At 37.8% G+C, this 24,089-nt stretch overlaps 3 protein-coding genes across 3 annotated transcripts in view; 2 read left to right on the top strand and 1 right to left on the bottom strand.

Annotated features, from left to right (window-relative positions):
* Positions 1 to 11,140, top strand: part of gramd2aa (GRAM domain containing 2Aa) — a 44,771-nt gene extending 33,631 nt beyond the window's left edge. The window contains exons 7-12 of the mRNA XM_052153421.1: positions 1,208 to 1,279; positions 1,415 to 1,477; positions 3,047 to 3,224; positions 6,052 to 6,145; positions 8,727 to 8,834; positions 8,919 to 11,140. Of these exons, the coding sequence (XP_052009381.1) occupies positions 1,208 to 1,279; positions 1,415 to 1,477; positions 3,047 to 3,224; positions 6,052 to 6,145; positions 8,727 to 8,834; positions 8,919 to 8,922 (519 nt within the window). The 3' untranslated portion in view covers positions 8,923 to 11,140. The remainder of the gene's footprint in view (positions 1 to 1,207; positions 1,280 to 1,414; positions 1,478 to 3,046; positions 3,225 to 6,051; positions 6,146 to 8,726; positions 8,835 to 8,918) is intronic.
* Positions 11,141 to 17,605: 6,465 nt separating this feature from the next.
* Positions 17,606 to 21,243, bottom strand: senp8 (SUMO peptidase family member, NEDD8 specific). Its single transcript, XM_052151345.1, has 2 exons — positions 21,125 to 21,243; positions 17,606 to 19,826 (listed from the first exon to the last, which is right to left on the bottom strand). Exon 2 carries the CDS (start codon positions 19,792 to 19,794, stop codon positions 19,156 to 19,158), a length of 639 nt encoding a protein of 212 aa, XP_052007305.1. The 5' UTR covers positions 19,795 to 19,826; positions 21,125 to 21,243; the 3' UTR covers positions 17,606 to 19,155.
* A 429-nt stretch (positions 21,244 to 21,672) lies between these two features.
* myo9aa (myosin IXAa) overlaps positions 21,673 to 24,089 on the top strand; it is a 185,454-nt gene continuing 183,037 nt past the window's right edge. The window contains 1 exon segment of the mRNA XM_052146821.1: positions 21,673 to 21,928. The gene's annotated coding sequence lies outside the window, so the exon portion shown is untranslated.

The raw sequence follows: 24,089 nt of genomic DNA, 5'->3' as shown, positions 1-24,089 counted from the left end.
ACACTAAAGCATTGGGAAAATACAGCTTCACGTCAATTTTGCAGTGGTCGTTGTCTAATTTAAAAAAAAGCGATATTTGAGAACGGTTTAGTCTATCAAAAATCTTTTGATACATTTTTGACCCCAATGTCCCTAGATGATATGCGACAATTTTCATGCAGATCGTACATACGGCCTAGGAGGAGTACGAAAATGTTTCTAGTTGGAAAATCTAGTTGGTCGAAATTGAAACCATGCTATGCGTTCGATTCGGTATGAGCCAAGGAATCATAAGCTGTTTCTCAATGCCAAGAACATAGAGAAAGGACTTGCATTCTTATGAAGACCAGTCTTGCCAAGTACCTTGGAAGTACGAACGGAAGGTCATAGAACGCATATTGCGAGCTTTGAGATGAGCTTACAGCAGGAAACTCTTGAGGGAAAACACAACGATAAATGCCCTTCATCTGCCACAGTAGTGCCGCTATGATTCTGGGTCATCATCCAATGCATCCGGCTTGATCAGGAACACAACCAGTTAATTTTATGCATTTTCAGTACTTGCATTCTTGAGTATTGAAATTGAACTTTGGCAGTTGATGATGACGTCGAACGAGTCCACGAGAACACATAAGAAACACCCACAAGCAAAAATAATTTTGATTCTAGGCCTTACAGTCCAAAAGTTATGAGCGTGAACATAATTGCAAATTTGAACTGTTGGTGGCACTAGAGGGTTTGAGTTAGAGGTCCCAAATTTGGGTCAGTTACATTTAAGGGTGTCCTCTATCAGTGTGCCAAATTTTCATACATACGGTTGTATGGGCTGCCATAGACTCCAAGCCATAAAAAAGAAGAAGAATACTAACGGATACCTTTGCTGCTTGGCCACTAATAAGTAATCCAAGTGCTTCCAAAGATACAACCTAAGCTCATTGCACTTTTTGATCACTTTAAATGCACTTACTGATGAAGAAAATTAAGCTGAAACTCGGAAGTCTCATAAAATCGAGTAGAAATAGTTAGATAAAAACAATGATGTTGTTACACCTCAATGATTATTTTTACAGTGTACCATTTTTCAAAACTCAACAACCATCTTTAGCTGGTTTTCTGTGATTTTCCAGAAGAGATGTGCACATGTCATATATACCATGTCTTATATTGACTGTGTATAGTCTTCTGCTATAGCGTTTGATATGTTTGTGTCTGCTTTCTCGACCCACAGTATGTGTTTGTATCTCTGCTGTCCAGAGACAGTGTCTATGAAGTGTTGAGGCGCATATGCACACATCTACAGGTGAAAGCACTTTACTCATTACCTATGGGAACATTATACAAATAATGTTTGTCAATTGAGCTACATTTGAATTTGCTGTACAATTGAATTACAATGGGTGCTCTTTTTAAACTCTTGCTACTTTATTTCATGCAGGTCAATGGCAAGAAGATCCTCAGCCTCAAGCAGTACATGGAGGAGCCCACTGCTTTATCTCTGGTAGGTTTGCTCTGGGTCTTTTCCCATACCGGGACCCTTATAGTGCAATTAACTCATGTTGTGTTGAGATTGACTTTACTTTCATTATATTTCTGGGTCTCAGAGACTCTAATGCTGTATGTATTAAATAAAACTGGTCATTTTAAGATTTTCATATTATCATCCCTTCAAATAATTTTTCTATGTAACTCTGACTTGATCAAAACCAAGTAGACAGACATTGTTGATGCTTTAACCCTCTGTTGTATAACAAATTAGCACATTTCAGACAGGTGGTTGTTACCCAGTGTAATATTGTTTTTGTTTGAGGTTGATTTTAGTGCAGCAAATCCAGTCCAAGATTTTATTTTTTTATGCATGTGAGAATTAATGTTCGGATCCGAGATCCCAAACATAAGTAATGTGACATTTTTCATTGAGAATGTTTGAAACATCTTGAGGTTGAAATGCTGCTTATAAACAGTTCTCATAAAGATCAGAAAAAAAATCAGCAGTGGCTAGTTGAGGCATAAGGTGTAAACTTTTTTATTTTTTTATCAACACCAAGTTTTAAAGAGCACCTATTATGGTTTTTAAAATATTACCTTTCATGTAGTGTGTTATATAGCTGTTTGTGAATGTAAAAAAAGTCTGCAAAGTTTCAAAAATCAAAGTGCACGACAAATGGAGTTAATGACTCCCACAATAAAGAACCGATTCTGAACACCTGAAACGAGTCGTTAGTAATTCCAGACGTACTAACCGACATATCTCCATAATTTGGTAGCAAAAAACCCGCCTCTGGTCTTCATTGGCTGCTCGCGAACAGTTTAGACCCGCCCTCAAACTCTACACCAAGCGGTAGACCAATCAGAACAGACTGGGACATCTGACCAATCAGAGCAGAGTAGTCTCTCTGAAAGGAGGAGTTTAGAATGAATCCTTTAGAACGGATCATTGAACGAGTCGTGTTTGACACAAGGTAAAGCTGCAATTTAAATTATGAACAAATTAAAGTGTTTTTTGACCATGGATGCATGTAAATTTATTGTATGAGACCTTTAAAACAAAATTAGGGACATTTAAATACCATAATAGGTGCTCTTTAAGACTAAAATGAATATGAATGTGTAAGACAAGTATATTACTGTCCTTAGGTTCTGTGAGAGGTCACCATTTCTTGTTTCGTTTCACCATTTTCACACACCTTTTTACTTCATATTCAATGGTCCTGCCGTGTGACAAATGGATTTTTAAAATTACAAATCTCTCTCTCTCTCAATTAATATGTGGTCATGCCATGTATATTAGATGTACATAATAAAGGTTATAATAATAATTATAAAACCGTGCATGCATAATATAGTAATGATAAAAGAACTAGCAAAACTATGTTTTCCCTAAATTTTTTTTTTTTTTAAGGTTGTTTACATACATACATGTATGCCATGTAGAGCACATGAAATAATAAGGAATAAACTAAAAAAAAAAAAAAAAAAAAAAAACACATCTCAACCATTGAAAATAAAGTGTAATATAATTTAATTTGTCTCTATAACTAAATGTGTCCATGTTCATGTGCTGATATAGGATGAGTTCCCTGTTCCTGAAGTGTTTCCAGTACCAGATGAGTTTCCACCAGTGCTGAAGTGGAGGAGAAAGCCATCAGTGGTGTCTGTGGCATCCTCTCTACCTGATCTACTGGGAAACTCGACCAGCAGTCTGAGTGCCGTGGACACCCCCTTCCAAACAGACCAACCCCTGGAGGGTGAGTGATCCAAGCACATGAGGAAAAAGTCATGGAAAAGTAACTTTCCGTAAGAGTAAACAGAGATACAGTATTTAATAGGCAAAATGAAATAATGTAATGTTCAACAGGGTCTTGGAAACCCAGGAAATATCAGGCAATTCTTCTTTCGCCATTTAAAAAGTGTGTTTTCCAAGCTTGGACACATCATGGAAATTACATAAATGGAGTGACTATTTGCACTAGGTTTACAGTATATAGCACCTGCCATACAGCGCCACTTTTTGCACTCCAATAGTCTAGTGCAGTGGTTCCCAAAATTTTTACAGTGGCGTACCCCTTCAAACATTCAACATCCTTTTGCGTACCCCTTATATTAAACATGTTTACTGAATAAATGTGGTGGTGTAGTGGGCTAAAGCACATAACTGGTAATCAGAAGGTTGCTGGTTCGATCCCCACAGCCACCACCATTGTGTCCTTGAGCAAGGCACTTAACTCCAGGTTGCTCCGGGGGGGATTGTCCCTGTAATAAGTGCACTGTAAGTCTCTTTGGATAAAGGTGTCTGCCAAATGCATAAATGTAAATGGCTTTCCAATTGAGATGGGAATGCTAGATATGATATAACTATATAACTCCCCCTCATCGTGTAAGAATAGCGTTTAATTCTGTGCCTGGAATTGCGCATCATTGCATGTACGGCATTGCCAGCCAAATTCGAGCATTGAGGGTAAGTATCTGTGCAATTTCGCGGTCAGCTCAAGGGGCTTTTTGTCACATTTGACACAGTTAGCAAGGTTGAGCTCATTTTCTGAAAATACATCATGCAACAATGTAAAAACAGGTCTCTACCGTGTAAATGTGTGTGAATATGGAAACTATTTGGTGCTGCTGAATGTCCTGACACCTGTCATCAAAGCTTATGAACTTATACCATCAGAATCAAAACTCCCTATGCATCTAACCTTAAATACAAATTATGTTTTAAACTTTGAAAAAAATAACTGACGTGTGCGAGTCTGGTAAAACAGTGACGTATTTTACTTGCTATCTCTAAGCTACGTCACCTAACACTGCGCTGATGGAAAATGATACTTGTGTGACACACGACGCATGAGTAGATGCATTTTTTTTAACCACAGAATATCGGGTTATTTCATTGCATATTTTTCTGACCTTTATGACACAACCATTTTGGTGTTTCTACACTAGAGGCACACAAAATAATTTTTGCCAGTGAGAAATGCATGAACTGGGTTTGAATGTTATATTAGTCTGTGATGAAATTGAAAGAACAGTAAATCTCATAATGTCATTTGCATACCCCCATTGTCACCTCACGTACCCCCAGGGGTCCACGTACCCCAGTTTGGGAAACACTGGTCTAGTGCAAACACAGGAATTAAAGACAAACTGCACCCCCTACATTGGTTCGGGTGTAACGGTTGGGATCTATTTCTTTTGTGCGGATGCCCCGGGTTCGATTCCGCCTTTTTGTCCCACTTTTTCCCATACTGTTTCCTATCTCCGCTCTTAATATTTCCTTTAATCCTACTTATAATAGTAAATCCTCGCAGTGATTTGGTCACGGTGAAGGTCGGCGAGTTGTGAGAAAGGCTTGATCCGGGTAAAATTAACTATAACGTTTTACTATAGGAATATTATAGTAACCATGTTTTTTTTGGCTTTAGGTTTAATGCAATTAACCGTATTACTACAGTAATATGGTGTTAATATAGTAACCATGTTTACTTTTTTGGTCACTATGATTTTTATTTAAAAATACCATGGTGATACTATGGTTACTGTAGTAAAACCGGGGTGAATTTAAGAAAGGGAAGGTTAGGGTAAGGTGTCTGTGGGACTCTAAATAAACACAATACATAAACACATGTTGTTACTATTTAATAAAGAATGCAAAAAGCATCCAGTAATATTACACTTAGTGCAAATAGCCGCTGTCTTAATTAAATAATGTCATGGCAAAGCCATGGAAATGTCCGTTGTGAGCATCTAGCAAAACAGGTAACTACTCTAAAAATAGTTGATCAGCTAGATATTACTCTTATGTAAAGTTAAACATGCTTGCAAGTCATAGTTATGTCTGATAACGGAACAATTTTATTTTTAATTTCATAAAGGGGTCTGAATGAGTTATTAGTGAATTGCTCTGAATGTAATTTATTATGATTTTTTTTTTAATCCCTACCTGGTAATTACAAATGAGTGGAAAGGTCATGGAAATTAATTTGTGGAAAAAGTGTGGGAACCCTGTAAAACGTAACGTTCCTGATCACGGTTCATTTTGTGCAGGTTAAAGTCAGGTGAAAGCTTCTCTTCTGCAGTGGGAAAGAGTATTAACATGAGCAGATTAATTCCTTTGTCCAGATTTTTGTCCTTATTTGATCAAAAATTTCTGGCATTAATCTGAAAGATGGAATGAGAAAATGTCCATTAAATGATTTAGTTCTGTTTGGGAACGAGCTGATCACTTCAATTTGACGTCAGATCTCTGCTCGTGTTGTGATTGGTCAGTTCTTTCAGTGTGTGTGTCCCCTCAACACTGTGATCCACTTGTCTTGTGCAATACAGAATTAAGAGGCATATTTCAGCATGCATAGATAAAGAATTAAAAACACCAGCCTCTGCCTTCCACCGATGCATTTACATAACATTTAGATGCTTGTTTTTAAAAAGTCAATAAAACAGTTTTTTTTGGCTTTTTTCAATCAGAACGAATTTCCTTATCAGAAGTATAACGTTGCAAATGAAATCTGTCACTCACCTTAGTAATAAACTACTTGTGGTTCAGTCTCTAACACCATAATTCTGGGTTGTCTAATGTAGAACAAGGTCTGGAAACCAAGAAGATCCTCCTCTCAGAGACGATACCAGAGTTGGGCCAGATGGAGTTCCAGCTACTGAAGTTCTTCATCCTGCTGTGAGTTTGGATCAGTTTTCCTGGCTCTGTGTCCATGCCTTTCTGCTTACTGAGACTTTTACCAACCAGTTTTACATCATATTTTACACCATTTCCTGTATCTCTACTGCTGGGCAGCAAATGTCGTCAACTAATAAATGTTTCTTTTGAAACAAACAATTGTACCAGTTAGGCTATTAGGATTCATGCAAGTCTATGTGTGTTTTTGGTCTTATTGGAGACATTAGTACACAAGAAAGTTTAATTGTATAAATCTATAAATTCATAGGACTGGTACCTGAGATACAAATGTAAATCTGCTTCAGAAATCTTAAAATTCAATGATTTATATGAATCCTTATCCCGTCATCACAAACTGATTGGTTCATTCTGACAAGTGCTGAGAAAACGGGTATCACAGACAACGCTTTCTATTTACTGCTTCAGAAGCAGTCTGAACAACAGCACTAAGAATTAGTTAAAATAGTTAAATTAGGATCCATTGCACATGGACAATTAGATGCAATGTTGGGACCGCTAAAGCCCACCCATTTTCAGATTCTCCAGTTTCATGCCAATTGCCCTTTTACATGCTTTCTCTATTTCTATGGTCATTACTCAAGTTGTTTTTTACACTCTACCAAAATATCTTTTGGTAAATCTTTTTGGTTCCATTAGATATGAATGACAAATTCTCCATAGCCTCATAGCAGCTCTTCACACTGCCATCTAGTGTACAAGCCAATATGAGAGCATAATTCATTTCCAATTCAGTTTATTTCTATAGAGCTTTTTACTAGGGGTGTAATGATTCGCTGATCTCACGATATTGAACTCAAGATTGGTTTCACGGTTTTTTAAACTAAGCCTGAATCAAGATTGAAAGTATTGTTTAATATTATTCATTTATAGTCAAATGCACAGTTTGTTTCCTTAAAAGTGTATCTAAAAGCACTGTTCTTAAAAGTGCTAAATTATCCATCAGAGATATACTGGGACTAAAAATCAGTGCAATGGTGACACCAAATGGAAATATTAGCTAATAATTCTGCTTAATAAAACTACAGAATTATGTTACTGATTATATACATTTAAACTATTTAAAATTTAAATTGTATTTTTCTAAAATGGACTTGTGTAATGGTAGACAGCTGTTAGATATCTGTGCAATGTGCAATCTGTGCAAAAACCTCACTCTTTTGATCTCAAGAGGTGCACTAGCGACTGACGCTAGAGGCTGTAGCCTTTAGCCTCCCCTGTTGGAGACGCCGGTTCGAGTCCCGTATGGAGCAGTTAGAACAGGAGCATCACAATGGTGCCGTGACCCGGATGGGCAGCATACTGCGCTTTGTTGTGACATCATCACAACAACATTCCGCAGTCTATATGGCCAATTTATATATAAAAAAAACAAAATTAAATGGCCAATTTATACCAGACCAGCTTCCAAGATTGTCAAAATCATGGTGACTGACTAGTTATTTATCAACATACACAGCTAGAATGCTGAAGTAATCTAACTAAAGAGAATCAATTCTGCTTCCACGCCAACACCGATAGAGACTGGCTGTACACTTCCACACACTGGTGACACCTGCTAGTGAAATCACATGACTTGACCATTGTGACGTACACTTTGATGCACTGGAATCAAAAGAAATTGTTTGTTAATGTTACAAAGCTATATGAATCATCACTTGTTAAAATTGCTTAAACCTGACCTTTTATTTGCTTGAGGGTTTATCCTCAGAGTTTACACATAGACATCATTTTCTGACCGTTTATGGATTCTCTCTATTAAGCTCCCAAAGGGTAAATTCCTTTATGATGACATATTCATGTCTTTTCACTCATAACAGTGTGAAAGCACAATCTGTCTGCTCATATGTAACAAAATAAAGTGTTTCACCGCTGTTCAAAAGCTCTTTGGATCGCATTAATTATATGGATAAATGTTTTTCTTCAATACAAATATTTTGTATTTTAAATACGTATTCCTGTTACATGTATTCCATTACTCCCCAACCCTGTATACTATGCAAATAAATGGTGACCAGATATTTTAAGCTCCAAAAAGCACATAAAGGCAGCATAAAAGTAATCCATACGACTCCAGTGGTTAAATCAATGTCTTCTGAGGTGATATGATAGGTGTTATCATATCACTTCAGAAGACATGGATTACACCACTGGTGTCGTATGGATTACTTTTATGCTGCCTTTATGTAATTTTTGGATCTTCAAATTTCTGGTCACCATTCACTTGCACTTTATGGACCCACTGAGCTGAGATATACTTCCAAAAATCTTTGTGTGTGTTCAGAAGTCATACACAAAAAAGTCATACACAACTGGGATGGCATGAGGATGAGTAAACAATGAGAGAATTTTCATTTTTGGGTGAACTACACCTTTCAGTGTAATGTTAATATTACCATTTTTCTAAATTTTTCTTCTTGTAATGTAGCCAATTACTTTTTTGAAAGCATAACTTCACTGTAGTTTTACTACATTAAGTTATGAGTAGCTTGGGAAGCTAAGTTTCAAAGTAGCTCCCCCAAAACTGGTTTCCACTCATTATGAACTGACTTCTGTCTCGTAGCATTATCCTGCTCATCCTGTCTTCATGTTACCTGGCCTTCCGTGTCTGCAGCCTGGAGCAGCAGCTCTCTTTTCTAAGCAACAACCCTGGACTGACTCTCCGAAAGAGGTATATGTAATTCCACACTGTCTTATGCAATGCACACCAGCCTTACAGCTTTTTAAAACATGTACTGTCTGTCTGCCCATACAGGTAACTGACGGTCACCTGCTGAAGTTCACAGGACAGTCTGCCCAGTGCTGTCTCTCCTCTCTCCCTCTCCCTCTTCCTCTCTCTCTTTGGTCACCTTGCAACTATGCAAAGCAGACTCTGTTATTTATTAATGCAGAGTTCTGCCTCGGATTGTGTTGACATTGAGATGGACTTACAGTAGGAGAACAAAACAGGTGTTCTCATAACAAGCTGCTCTGTATTACTGCACACAAGAGGATGACTGGACCTGCCTGACTTGCACATGATGCCGAAAGGATACAAACACTTGGAAGACATATTATGGGGGATTGTTATGCAAAGCTAGTTTCTCCTAACAAAAACTGGGTTTTGTGGTCACTGCCTAAAAAGGGCAGAAGTACAGAATGCTGAACGACATTCAATAGGTTATAAATGTCCCAAATACTGTGTTTATAGCTCAGGATCCTATTCGGTGCATTTTGATTATATTTGTTGTATGTGTGCAAAGCACTTGTCATGTCCCAGCCTTTCCAATAGTTAAGAGCATCCTGAAAATATAGGCCTATCTATTTGTCTAAGTATGATCAGGATGTTATCATTCTTACTATGTGTTCAGAGCATAACGGATGTTACTTTCGCTCAAGTCAGTGTAATATGAAATATTGCCCTGACCGAGGGCAGAATGTTTGTGGCGTAATGAATGTAAAATAATATGGCTGCAATAAGTAAATAATTCATGGGCAACTTAAGACAAGTCATAGTGCACTGATTTAATGTACTTTCTAAAAGGTTATCGTTGTGTAGTTGTTTCCTATGTACACTGCTATGCATAAAGAGTCTTTAACGCTACGAGTTAAATCTACAGTTTAATCAAAGTGATGTTCATCTTTCATTCATCATTACAACTTGCACCTTTACATGACTATTGCACATGCAGCTGTTTCCAAGTGAGACTTGCAGGTTTAATTTCTACATCAATCAAGTGGTTTTTAATGTCAGTTTAATTATAACAGATCAGTTTGTACGTTCTATAAGGAAACTTCACCTTAACATCTTAATAAAACTGAATACTGGAATGCATAATGTCTGAAAAGCTGTCGCTACTGCGAGCGAGGGATTTTTGGAGAAACCGAACGTTTGAAGAATATCATGTTTATTTAAATTGAAGTAGTTTGTAACATTTTAAATATCTTTACTGTTGTTTTTGGTCAATTTAATGCATCCTTGGTGAATATAATAATCATTTAAAAAATATACAAAACTTTATTGTGATGAGACCATTTCATTGCTTTTCCTCTCTCTGCTCCTCAGACCTGATCATAAGCACCTTTCTCACTTGATGTGGTCGTCTTAATGGGCATTAGAGAGCTGAATGTATTATTAATTCATGAATAACTGTCTGCTGCTTAGTTTCATGTGGGCTCTTTGCTCACAGCAAGTGGGAAAAACATTCTGTTTCTAAAGTTTTTTTTACATTAAGATTTTAGTGTTGCTCAAATGAGAAAGATTTTCGTGACAGCCAGCCTCTGCATTTTTTTTTTTTTTTGGGTTAGTTTCAGCTTAGCTTTATAATTTGTTTTTCAAGCGCAGAATTAAAATGTGCTCCCCATTGGTAAAGCATTAAAGGGTTAGTTCACCCAAAAACATTCTCTCATGTTTGACTCACCGTTAAGCCATCCCAGATGTGTATGTCTTTCCTTCTTCAGCAGACCCGAAATTTTGATTTTTATAAGCACAATTCAGCTCTGTATGTCCATAGAGTGCAAGTGAATGGGTGCCATCAGGTTGCTGGCTGTTTGACAGCCCAAAAGTCACATTTAGGCAGCATAAAAGTAATCCACACGACTCTAGTTGATCAATGAATGTCTACTGAAGCAAATCGATAGGTTTGGATGGATTACTTTTTGCTGCCTACATATGACTTTTGGACCGTCAAAGTGCTGGCACCCATGCACTTGCATTATAAGGACCTGACGGAGCTCTGTCTTCTAAAAATCTTCTTTTGTGTTCTGCTGAACAAAGACAGTCATACACATCTAGAATAGTGTGAGGGTAAGTGAATAAAGTGACAGTTTTCATTTTTGGGTGAACTATTCCTTTATATAGAACTACTTATATATTTGTGCGTATCGGGATATTTTGCAATAAACTTAAAATATACAGTGCATCGGAAAGTGTTCACAGCGCTTCACTTTTTCCACATTTTGTTATGTTACAGCCTTATTATTTTCCTCAAAATTCTACAAACAATACCCCATAATGACCATGTGAAAGAAGTTTGTTTGAAATCTTTGCAAATAAAAATAAAAACAAAATCACTTGTACATATGTATTCACAGCCTTTGCCATGACACTCAAAATTTAGCTCAGGTGCATCCCGTTTCCACTGATCATACTTGAGATGTTTCTACAACTTGTTTGGAGTCCACCTGTGGTAAATTTAGTTGATTAGACATGATTTGGAAAGGCACCCACCTGTCTATATGAGGTCCCACAGTTAACAGTGCATGTCAGAGCACAAACCAAGCCATGAAGTCCAAGGAATTGTCTGTAGACCTACGGGACAGGATTGTATCGAGGCACAGATCTGGGGAAGGGTACAGAAACATTTCTGCAGCATTGAAGGTCCCAATGAGCACAGTGGCCTCCATCATCCGTAAATGGAAGAAGTTTGGAACCACCAGGACTCTTCCTAGAGCTGCCACCCGGCCAAACTGAGCGATCGGGGGAGAAGTGCCTTAGTCAGGGAGGTGACCAAGAACCCGATGGTCACTCTGACAGAGCTCCAGCATTTCTCTGTGGAGAGAGGAAAACCTTCCAGAAGAACAACCATCTCTGCAGCACTCCACCAATCAGGCCTTTATGCTAGAGTGGCCAATACCATCCCTACAGTGAAGCATGGTGGTGGAAGCATCATGCTGTGGGGATGTTTTTCAGCGGCAGGAACTGGGAGACTAGTCAGGATGGAGGGAAAGATGAATGCAGCAATGTACAGAGACCTCAGACTGGGGCGAAGGTTCATCTTCCAACAGCACAACGACCCTTAGCACATAGCCTAGATAACAAAGGAGTGGCTATGGGGCAACTCTGTGAATGTCCTTGTGTGCCCCAGCCAGAGCCCAGACTTGAACCCAAGTGAACATCTCTGGATAGATCTGAAAATGGCTGTGCACCGACGCTCCCCTTCCAACCTGATGGAGCTTGAGATGTCCTACAAAGAAGAATGGGAGAAACTGCCCAAAAATAGGTGTGCCAAGCTTGTAGCATCATACTCAGATAGACTTGAGGCTGTGATTGGTGCCAAAGGTGCTTCAACAAAGTATTGAGCAAAGGCTGTGAATACTTATGTACATGTGATTTTTTTTTTTTTTATTCGATTTCAAACAAACTTCTGTCATGTTGTCATTATGGGGTATTGTTTGTAGAATTGAGGAAAATAATTAATTTAATCCATTTGGGAATAAGGCTGTAACAGAACAAAATGTGGAAAAAGTGAAGCGCTGTGATTACTTTCCGATTGCATTGTATTATGCTTCTATTGTTGTCTTATAATCAACAACGTAAAATCAATAGTTTTGTATATTCCCATTGTTTTCTATTCAGTGGCATTATTCTCAATGCTCCATGGGACCGTGCCCTCATGAAAGACGGTAAGTACACTGTGTGCGATTTTCAAATACTTCTTAGCTTCAAAACAAAGTTCTTGATGTTGTGATTCAATCACATCGGTCTGGTTGGTTTGGTTCATGGTTCACAACTCTTATGAATGATTTTATCAAAAGTCTATGGAAGAAATGAATGGGGAAAATACTTCTGGAACCCAGATGGCTGCAAAAGTGGGCAGGCACTGATGTGCTCTATTGAATATTTGATTGCTGTTCATCCAGTCAGTTACTACCATTACCTGATATGGACACCAACTAATTTTAGGGTTTCTCATGCTTCACATGCACCCCAGCAGTACTGTATATGAAACCTTATCCAGTAGGACTTTGGTCAAGAACTGTGGGAAGCCTGTCATTTGAACAGGATGTATAAGATGCAGTTCCCCTCTTAAACACCAAGTGGAGACAAATACCCATAAACATTGTAGCTTCTAACAGTAAATGTCACACCATGTTAATGTTTGTTTCTCATAGCTTTTGTGCCTTGGAAGAAGTAATGAATTACGCTCAGTAGATACACCTGGTTTACAAGTTAAATGGTCTGGCCCTTACATCAACACTGCTATGCGTGGCATGCATTTGACCTCTCGGGAAAAGGTCGTCTGGTGTGACCCCTCTGAACTAGTGTTTATTCTATAGACTTTATTAACTTACAGTGAGGGGTAAAATATTGACATAGGGGGATACTGGGGCTAGTTGTCACACTTTTTACTCCAGTGAATATTTCTCAGGGTATTTGGGATATGAAAGCCAATTTCAATATTGACGAAGTCTTGCAAACAAAAAAGCCATTTAACATTTCTACGGTTATAGCCCAGGAAAATTATACAATCAGCATTTACCACAAATAATGGGGCATGTTGTCACACCATATGGGGTAAGTTGTCACAATAAGAACTTGCTGTTTATTGATAATAATTAAAGAAGAATATGTCAATTACTTTTGTAGTTTCATATTTCCATTTTTTAATTTTCAATTGATTTGTTTACTTTTGGCCATTCTTTTTTTTAATCTCGGGACCTCAGATGCAAATTAGCATGTGCTATAATCTCTTTGTACAATCCATATTTATTTATTTGCTTAAACCATGTTTGTTTATACTGTACAAATACCAATAAATAAATATAACCATCTTCCACAACATTTCTGCTTTTAAAATGTGTTATAGATTATTTAATGGATGTATTACAGAGCCGGTCAGGTCAGGATTGGGTTTTTTTCAGTTTTGCGTACCCTCGCAATAATTCTACCATGATTTTACTACATTAACCATCATTTATCCATGATATTCATAGTGATAATACAGGAAAACACAAACTATAGAAATAAAAATCATACTTAGTAATAATGTAGTAACAGTTTAAAATAAGGTTACATTTGTTAACATGATTTATCATGAACTTAACAATGAATCATATTTTACAGTATTTATTAATCTTGGTTAATGTTCATTTCAGCATACACTAATACATTTTAAAATCAATAGTTGTATAAGATAACATTAGTTAATATAATATAAACTAACAATAACTGAAAATGTTTATTTTATTAGCAAACATAAACAAAGATTAACAAATATTGTAAAAACTATTTTGTTCATTGTTAGTTAATGATAACTAATGCATTTAATAATGTTAACAAATGTAACATTAGAATAAAGTGCATCCAGTATTGTGTATATTGTGGAAGTTTCTATTCATTTTTACTTTATTAAGATTTTAACCATGATGAAAATCATGGTTTTACTATAGTAATATGGTAGAAGCTATGAAAAGTATGTTTTTTTGGGGGGCAGAAACCATGCTTTTAATAGGCTACAGTACACCGTATCTATAGTTACCATGGAGTTACTGTAGGTTACAATAGTTTTACTACAAATACCATCATATTTGATGTTGCCAACCACAAACGTATGACTTTCATTACCATAGATTTTGTTTTCCTATATTATTATTATTATTATTATTATTATTATGGTAAATGTATTACAAGGGAACGCAAAGCTATTTCAGATAAAATCCACATTAATTCTCATCCTGTCCTCTAAGGGCCTCCGTACTTTTCACAAAATATAATATATATTAAATTACATACATTTATGAAACGGCAGAAATGTAAAAGGTAACAAAAATATCAAACCATTGTTTTGAACAAAATACATTGTAGTGCGTTTAAGTTTATGAAAAATACAATTCAACCTTTTAGTTAAAATCTACCTACATCTACCTGCCTACACAGTCAAACCCTTGCTTGATGTATTCCAGTGTTGTTTTACTGTGGTCCTTTTTTACCCAACAGCCATTACAAAAATGTGAAGGTTTTCATTGATTTGCAGGATAGTTCAAAACTGTCTTAACTAATAATATATATTATAATAAATTAAAATTTTGTGAATTTTTATCTTGCAAATTTTCACTATCTGTGCTCTCACAGCAACCCGAGTATCTGAACACAACAGCGAAGGGTATAGATTTAAGATAGCGACATTCCCAAATGAGAGTCAACAACTCATCTAGATATACTTTTGCATACGTCAATCATATCTGATATTTCCCCCCACACGTCTTTGTGTGTACTTGTAGGAGTATGATAATCAAGATGAGATCTGTTACGGAATTTTTGGTGCTTGTCACAAAGCCAATGCGAAAGTGCAAGAAGCCATTTGAGGCTGCTCTCCAGTTAGAAATCTCATACTGTAACAGAATATGTTAAAGCACCAGGCCCAAATATAGGTGTGTATGATCAATAACGTACTTTTCACATCATACTAGACATTACTTTGTCATCACATGTCAGAATACACACAGTTTACCCCTCTAAAGGTGGCATGTTAAGGCCCAGAGGGCTATTTGAGTCTCCAGAAGGGCCTTAAAGGGACAAAAATTTAAATTCTCATGCCGTTTCAAACCCATTTGACTTTAAAAAGTTGTCCTCTTGTGTTCCACAGAAAAATGAAAGTCATTCAGGCCAGAGACTATTTAGCAGAGACGGACCACTAGTATTAAAATTAGGCCCAATGGCTGTAGAAAAGGAAGTCCCGCCTTACAGGTAAAAGAGCGAATCAGCTTTTAGATACAAAAATCACGTAAATCAACTCGAGAACGCACATGCACAATTGCGTGATCTGAGGTAAAGAAGTACGATACATGATACCACTATTGTCTGATTTTTACTGCTGATTTGAAATATGTTCTTTGATCGTAATCTTGACCAACTGTTTTGGAGATTTTGGTCTTTTGCCATAAGCAGATAAGTAGATAAGAGCTGCACTTGTACGCCACTTGTTTACATTGAAAATAGCTGCCCAGAGGCATTCCAAAGATAGCTGCCGAGTGAACTGACTTGCCTTGCTAAAATATAGGTTTGGAAAGACATAAGGGTGAGTAAATGGATTGTGATTTTATATATATTATACAACATTTAATTCATAATAGTGAATCCTAAAATACATTTATTCATGACGTTCAAAATATGAGACCAGTAAAACCATTCAATTTAAGAACTATTAGCCTTTTTTCCACTTATGACTCTATGTGTACACTGTTGCAAGAAGGTTAAAGGAGTATTTTACTCCATTAAAAAGAATGTTCACAAATGGTTAGAAATGCGTTTTAGTTCACTTTTCCGATCTTGCATTTCCACTGCAGATTATTGCCGCATCAGCGTGGGTGGGACTATAGGTTGATCATAATAGTTGTGCCGCCTCTACTCCCGTGACATCATCTTAAACACGACACAAACTGACCAAAACAATAACATGAACGCTAGCTGTTAGCTACTAGCTCATTGTGCTGCTTAAAGCCGTTGTTGCATGGTGATTTTACACAAGTGTAACAGTTAAATTGGTCTGGTTGTTTTGGAAGCATCCAGTCGCTGGTCAACTAAATAAAGTTAAGCTTTCAAGCAGAGTATAGAGTTAACGTAACAAAACGTACCATCCTCCACCATGGCTGAGTCCAGGGCGCTCTCCCTCCCATTGCTCGCCAGTTTAGATAGCGTCCATTTGGTCGAACCACTTCCACTTTTCCTTGATGGTTCTGTAGTCACTTAAGTTTTTTAAACTTTTCCCTACACTGTTGGTAGGTCCGGTGGTAGCCGTGTGCGGCCAACAGCTGAGACACTTCCTGAGAGACTTTGTATAGTTTCGCTAATCGCTAACGAGTGGACGGTCTGCACCTCGTTTATTGACCATGGCGTGTTTTTGCGCACAGCCATTTCTTTATTCACAATTTGAAATTTGAGTGAACAAATGATACTGTTATCGCTGTTGCTAACTTTAAAACTAGCGGGGTGTTGACGTCACATTTAGTATCAGCTCGGCACGCTTGGAACCTCGACCGAGGTGGTACTAAAAAAGTATCAGGTACCAGGTACTATCCACAGTGGAAACCCCAAAAAAGTGAGCAGAGTCGAGTTGTACCGTGCAGTGGAAAAGCCTCATTAGTGCATTCTAATCTGGCATTTTCTGGATACTCTATTCTGATGGGTCAATGGTGCAATTTAGAGGTCTGATATCTCTTAGTAACAACCACACATCTGGGATTAGGACATATCAGACAGGGTCATCTTTCCCGCTTCTTGGTTCACACCCTACAAGTAAGCTAATACAATTATTTAAACAGATCAATTGTTTCATGTCCATTTATTTGGCAAGTAGTCTTGTAATAAGCTGGATAATGAGCAGTCAAGAACTCCGAGCGCAAACCAGAGGGAGATTTCAGATGTTCAGCGATTCATTTATTCTCACATAATTTCAACGCAGATCAATACTTCATGTCCATTTTATTTATTTGGTTAGTAGCCGTCTGGGTCCTGATCACCCTGTCAGGGTTTATTTTGCGATAACAACCGGCTGACTGTACAGTATCCCTTACTAATGGCAATACAAGATATGGACTTTAGTATTTGGGTTTTATATGGTATATTACTTAATTTCAGAACTTTTTCTGATTTAAGAGGATAGGGAATGATGGAAGAACTAAACAAGTGTAGAAAATCTTAAAATATAGGGATTAAATACTTTTGCAAAGGCATATTTCAGGTTTTCTTTTATTTTTGTTATGAATTTACAATGTCACAATAAACAATTTCATCTAAAATAAATGTTTCAGTGCTTTAAAATAAAAATCAAATATCACAGAATTTTTTTTTCCAGAATGTGTAATTCGCTAATGTTGGAGAGTTGGTTTAGATCCCAATATTTTAGTAAAGCACTGCACACGTCCATGCAAATATTTCCATCAGAAGTCTGGTCTTGTTTTACACACAAGTATTGATTTCCACTGTCTTTCAAATTTGCATGTAAAGGAAATCATCCCCTGCACACACGACGGTCAGTTAAAGTCATCTCTGTTGAATAACAGACATGTGCGTATATTCACAGCATGCAGTACCATTTATTGGGATGATATATAATGTGCTAATTCTAATCTGCGTCACTCAGTTCCTCTGGAGAATAAACTGTTATACAATCATGCATTTGCTGGTGTGAGGTTTAGAAGCTTTCAGAGCGAGAGGGTGCACTCGGTTAAATAAATAATAGTCTGCTATTTTGCGTTCAACCCATGTGTAGTAGCAGCAATTACTACATTTCCTTGGCAAACATTATCTTAGACGGCAATTATATAACACAGATCGCACTCTTGTCATCTGAATTCTTCTCAAAAAAGCCCTGAGCAAAACACTGTGTAAACAAGCAACACATTCAGTTACATGAGGACACTCACTTCATGCTACTAATCTAAACAAATCAGCATGAATACATTCTCAATCAACCAACTTGTGCTGCTAACTGATCACAAGTCCTTTTATGGATGAAAAATGCCATTGTATTCAATAGTTCACCCAAAAATGAAAATGTTGTCGTCGTTTCAACCCGTACAACTTTCTTTCTTCAGTGGAAAAGGGATGTCTGGCAGAATGTCCATGCTGCGCTTTTCCACACAATGAAAGTGAATGGGGACTGGGTCTATCAATCTTTAAAAAAAAGAAGTCCATAATATGACTTGTGTACAGCATTCCAAGTCTTCCAAAGCCATCTGACAACTTTGTGAGAGAAATAGACTGAACTTGAATCTGTTATTCATTGATAAGCTCTCATTTCTCATTCGCACTTCTGCATATTCAAACTTGACCCAACACGCCTATTGAGGTCAAGCATGGCGTGCAAAGTCATATTTTAAAATACGCGAATGGAAGATTTTCAGTAAATAACTACTTACATTTTGGCCTGTTCCTCACCCAAAGCTATTGTGTGACTTAAGAGGACTTGGAATAGCGTACCAATCACATACACAACTTTTATGATCATTTTATGACGCTTCTTTCGTCCTTTTGATGCTTGACGGATCCGTCCCCATTCGCTTTAGTAAGGAAAAAATTTGCTTCATTTTGCATTCCACGAAAGAAGAAACGGCACGAGGGTGTGTAAATAGTGAGTAAACTATCCCTTTAAGAGTTGGCAAACAATTTATTTTGACGAATACATGCTCGTTCAAGAACAAATGCAGTTTAATTGATGGTAGTGAGTCACTCCCCCCATTGGCTAATACAGTTCATGCAAACATGATGTTGCTGGTACAAAGTCAGCTAGTTAGTCCTTAGCGAGTCTCTGTATGAACGAATGCCATTCTGTCCTCTTGCGTGTAATATAGGTGGGTGTTATGACCTGAGTGGGTAGGCGTGGACAGTCCTTGACTCTTGCACTCTCGCAAAGAGCCTCTGCATTACAGATCACGTACATGCCACAGTCAAAGCTGTTTTGCTGCAAAGGGCACCGCTCCTCCACAAAGGATACTTTACCTCCAGCGCCCAGAAAAGTCTCAAGCTTGGCTGCAATACGGTGGGCGTGCAATGAGTTGCCTCCACTCTGGGAGTCGTAGTGAGAGAACTTGCCACCATCACGCTGATAAAGAAGCAAGCTCCAATGGGAGCCACCGGCGGACTGATTGGAGTTGTCATTGACAGCTAAGAAAACCCACTGACGAGATGGAAGCCTCAATGGTTCCAGGAATATAGCGAGCTCGTCTTGGCTGGAGGCGTACTTGATAAACTGGGTGACCTCAGGGCTGATGAAACAGACCTTCTCGCCCAGACTTTTGAAGCGCTCGGTTGCAAAGTACTCAAAGGCAAAACCTATGACCTGATCGTTGAGCCATTGGGGGCCGTCTAAAAGTGCCACATCTGAGCGTCGCAGCAGACTGTCCTGGTAGCTCAGGACCACTGGATCCATTCTCAAGGCAAACCGGGTGACAGCAGCAGTTACTGTGTGGATGAGAAGGCAGTTTTCATTGATTTGAATATGCAAGGCACTTCTTTTGCACGATACATATGCAAGACAGATATTTATACTTCATATAATGTATCTTTTTATTTGAAAAGGTACCATGGTACAACAAAGCATGTTGTTTGGACATGGAAATTGGGCAATCCCATTTTTTTTTTTAGACATGATACCATAGTAATACCAGTTTTATGGACATTTCCATGGCAATACCATATTTTTTTGGACATGTACCATGGTAGTACATTAACAAAAAAGTACCATAGTAAAATATGTTTTGTAGATATAGTACTATGGTAATACCATTCTTTTGGACATTTACAATGGCAACACCATGTTCTGTTTAGATGTGGTACCTTGGTCATACAGTATATTAACAAAACAGTACCATAGTACAAAATGTTTTTTTTGGATATTGTACTATGGTAATACAATTTATTGTCATTTACCATGGCAATACTATATTTTTTAGACATGGTACCTTGGCAGTACAGTACATTAACAAAAAAATACCATAGTACAATATGTTTTTTGGATAAAAAAATAAAAGTACCACAATACAGTGGTAAGGTTTTTTGGATATAGTACTATAGTAATACCATTTTTCAGACATGTACTACGACAATGCCATATTTTTAAGACAGTACAATGGTAATACCAAGTTTTATGGACATTTACCTGGGCAAAACCATGTACCATGCTAGTTCATCATTACACTAACAAAAATACCATGGTACAAACATGTTTTTTGCACATGGTACCATATTAACACCATTTACCATGGCAATAGCATGTTCTTGGACATGCAACCTAGTAGCAAGGTACGTATGTATGGTTATGCTTCAGTAGTACCATGGTATACTTTGTATTATTATCTGTGGTGTCACCACAGTACTTTCTGAAAAGGTAACTTATTGCCTGCACACTACTTTATATTGTTTTTCTTAGTACTTTTATATATATATAAAAACGTACCTCATATCTCTTATCTTATTCATATTCATATACATACACCTTTCAAATATTGCAGATTACATACACTACTGTTTTATTAGGCATCTAGTATTAGTTTAACGTGAAATTATTTAGAAACCCCTCATGAGATTTCAAGAAGTTCTTACAGGAAGGATAATTTCTGCACTGCGCAATGCTGCAGCTCTAAAAAAGCTACCGATTGCAAAGCAAATACACTTGAATTCTCAGCCTTCTTTGTCTATTTACAAACTTAATTATATACACAATAATCTGAATTATAATTTGACGATTTAACTTCTCTTACCTTGTCAAAATCACAGTTCCCAGGCTGTCATAGGATCCACCTTCCCTCTATCACAAGAGCAACGAGGACAGGTGCCGTAAACTCTTCAGTGATGCTAAAGAAAATGTCGCGCTCCTCCTCGTTTTGCGACAGTAATGAGGGGCAGAGCGCCTCCTGCGCCGTATTTACCCGCCTACTTTCAATGCGCGACAATGATTGGTTGACAAAAATGTTACGTAAACAGTCACGTATTGCTTCTCTGGAAAGGCTGCCACTGCCACCACTGATCTATCAGTGGCTGCCACCCATTGTCTTAATCCTTTTTTATTTAACTCTACATTATTTATTTATTTATTTTTAATGAATTATAAATGATATACATATATTTTTAAATACTTTCCCCTCGTATTTTTTGAATGCAGTACACACTGTTCTTTATGCAATGTGCAATAAAAAATGTAACAGAAAACGGCGGCCGTCCATCACCGCAGTTGACCACGCCCATTCGCTCAAGCTGCAGGCGGGAGCGCGCAGCGCGCGTTCGAGCACAGTTGAGAAGCGGCACTGATTAAGCAGAAAGGAGTTTGAGCGAAAGACTCCCACGAGATATTTTCAATGGGGAAAAGATTTTAGTGTATTTTGGAATTACAATGGCACTGTGGCATATATGGTTGGACATGGGACAGTTCACGCGAAGGACAATCTGAGAGAGGAAAATCTGATATTGGTGGACTCGCGCTGCGCTGGATTTGATCTGTCCTTAAAGGAGACGCGCGGCACATTGGATTTTTTTATTTATTTATTTTTTGCCCTGAACTCAGAGAGGTGAGCTATTAAAAACAGAAATTATTTTAACTTGTATATTTCTTTTGAATTAGACAGACAAACTTTCCGTTCCCTTTTCTCATGTCCCGACGGTGACTGCAGCGCGAGACATTAAAGTTTCTTCCTCTCCTGCTTGATGTCTATGGTGTCTGCGCACTGAACACAAACTCGTGGCATAAGTGCTGTATTGCATAGTGATATTTGTTCGGTGTGCGGTTAAGGCATAGGCATTTAAATGTGACCAGTGAAGAGTGTAAGTAGTAAAACTGTGAAAAAAAAACAACTTTAAGATGATATTTCAGACATGCATAGTAAATACTTTTAAGAGTGTCACAGATGTCCAGGGTGGAGAAGATGGTGATGGTGATGATGGTGTGCATGTGCACTTCTTTCCTAGTGCTGCAGTCATCATGGACCAAATCTGCACAGTCATCTGGAGCCAGTCAGAATGCATCCAGTTTCGTTTTGCCCTCATGCACTGCTCATTTTTGTTAAGTGTCCAGAAGCATGTGGACACTTAAAGGTGCCCTCAGTAACTTTTGTCTTTGTGTCAGCTTGGACATACACTTGACACCTAGCAGCTTGGATGCAGCATCATTTAAAATCAATAGTTTCAGTTTCAGATGCCATTGTAGAAATAGATTGATCACACACAATCAGCCATGATTACTTTAATCAATGAGTGAAAGTGTCAAATAACAGGAGGGTTACTGATATTAAGCCAGTAGTATTCGGCTGATCATGTGATTCTAATATGGCCGCCCCCATGTGTGGACCCTCTCCATGTAGAATAAAACGGCTTTTATAAGGTTACTGATATGACTGAAGTCTTCAGTCTTTAATGTGAGCGGTCATGATTTTCTGCATATATTGCAAAATTACAATTCACGTCTTTAGGAGTAAAACTTTTTTTAATGAGGAAAAAATGACTGGATGCACCTATAAGCCACACTTCAAAACGTCATTGCATTAGATATCCAAATATCAAACCAAGTCGCATGGGCAAACAAACGATGCTAGATACCTTCTAGCAACCTTCTACTAACTAACTTCACTTTTCTGAGCCATTTGTGCAATTATTGTGACACACTAGGGTCAAGGTGATCTTTAGTGGAGGTTAGAAGTCCCTCAAGTTCACACAGGTGTCCTAGCAGAGGAACCACAGGTGTAGTTCATGTTACATTAACATTTGACAACCTAAATGGATCCAAGCGTCTTCATTTTGGGCCGTATATAAGTTGCATCATTTAAAACCCAACTTCTTTTTGTGAGATGTTTATCTCAGAAATGTGTTTGTGCTATCTTTAAAGTAAATGCCAATTGGCTTGATGTTTTTTAGTTCCGTGGCATTCATACATTTTTAAGTGTGCTTTAAGCATCCTTTTGTGTGGCCACATTCTGCAATTTGTTAAATATATGTCTCCTTTGAGTTTGTGTAAAGCGTATTTCTTTAGTTCCATGGAAAAGTTCACTCTTTCGATTTGAGAGCTAATGTGGTGTTTTCCCAGCAGAGCAGCACAGGTGATCCAAGGAATGTGAAGGGTTTGTTTCAGCTGTTAGGTTGGCATGAGAGATTGTGACTATGGTGTCAGATGCCCAGAAGGCCAGTTGTCAAAGTAATCGACTAAAAAAGACTACAGAACTTGCTTTGTTTTTAGTGCGTTTTGATGGCAGTGGTGGATAACAACCATAAGTCAACACTGTTTTCATTTTCGTAGTAACTATGACATTGTGTTTAACATTTCTGATCCTTTAAAGCTGAAGTATGTAACTTTATCAGTGTTAAAATACTTCTATACCAGCTTAATATGCAGAGACAACTGTAAGTAAGCCATTCATAGGTACGTTTTCTCGAACACTGTAAATACAGTGTCTCTTTGGTGCTATAAAAATTCCTGTTTGATTTGAGAGACCCGCCTGTAACAAGTTTAAAATGGAAAGGAGGAGGTGGGACCATCAAAATAATGTTAAATGAAAACTAAAAGACGCAAAACATAAACACACTGCAGCTGCACGTGGCTCTCTCTCTCCTGAACTGCCACATCCCGCTTCGTTTATCCCTCTCCTCGGCTGATTAGTCCGATTGGGGGCCGGGCGTGCGTAGTCAAGGCACCTCCCTCCTCCTCGTCACACCCCTCCCTCCTTTGCCTCAGCCGAGGTA

The sequence above is a fragment of the Xyrauchen texanus genome, chromosome 2 (assembly GCF_025860055.1).
Source record: "Xyrauchen texanus isolate HMW12.3.18 chromosome 2, RBS_HiC_50CHRs, whole genome shotgun sequence".
In the NCBI taxonomy this organism is placed as follows: Eukaryota; Metazoa; Chordata; class Actinopteri; order Cypriniformes; family Catostomidae; genus Xyrauchen; species Xyrauchen texanus.
This window is presented reverse-complemented; position numbering and strand designations above follow the sequence as displayed.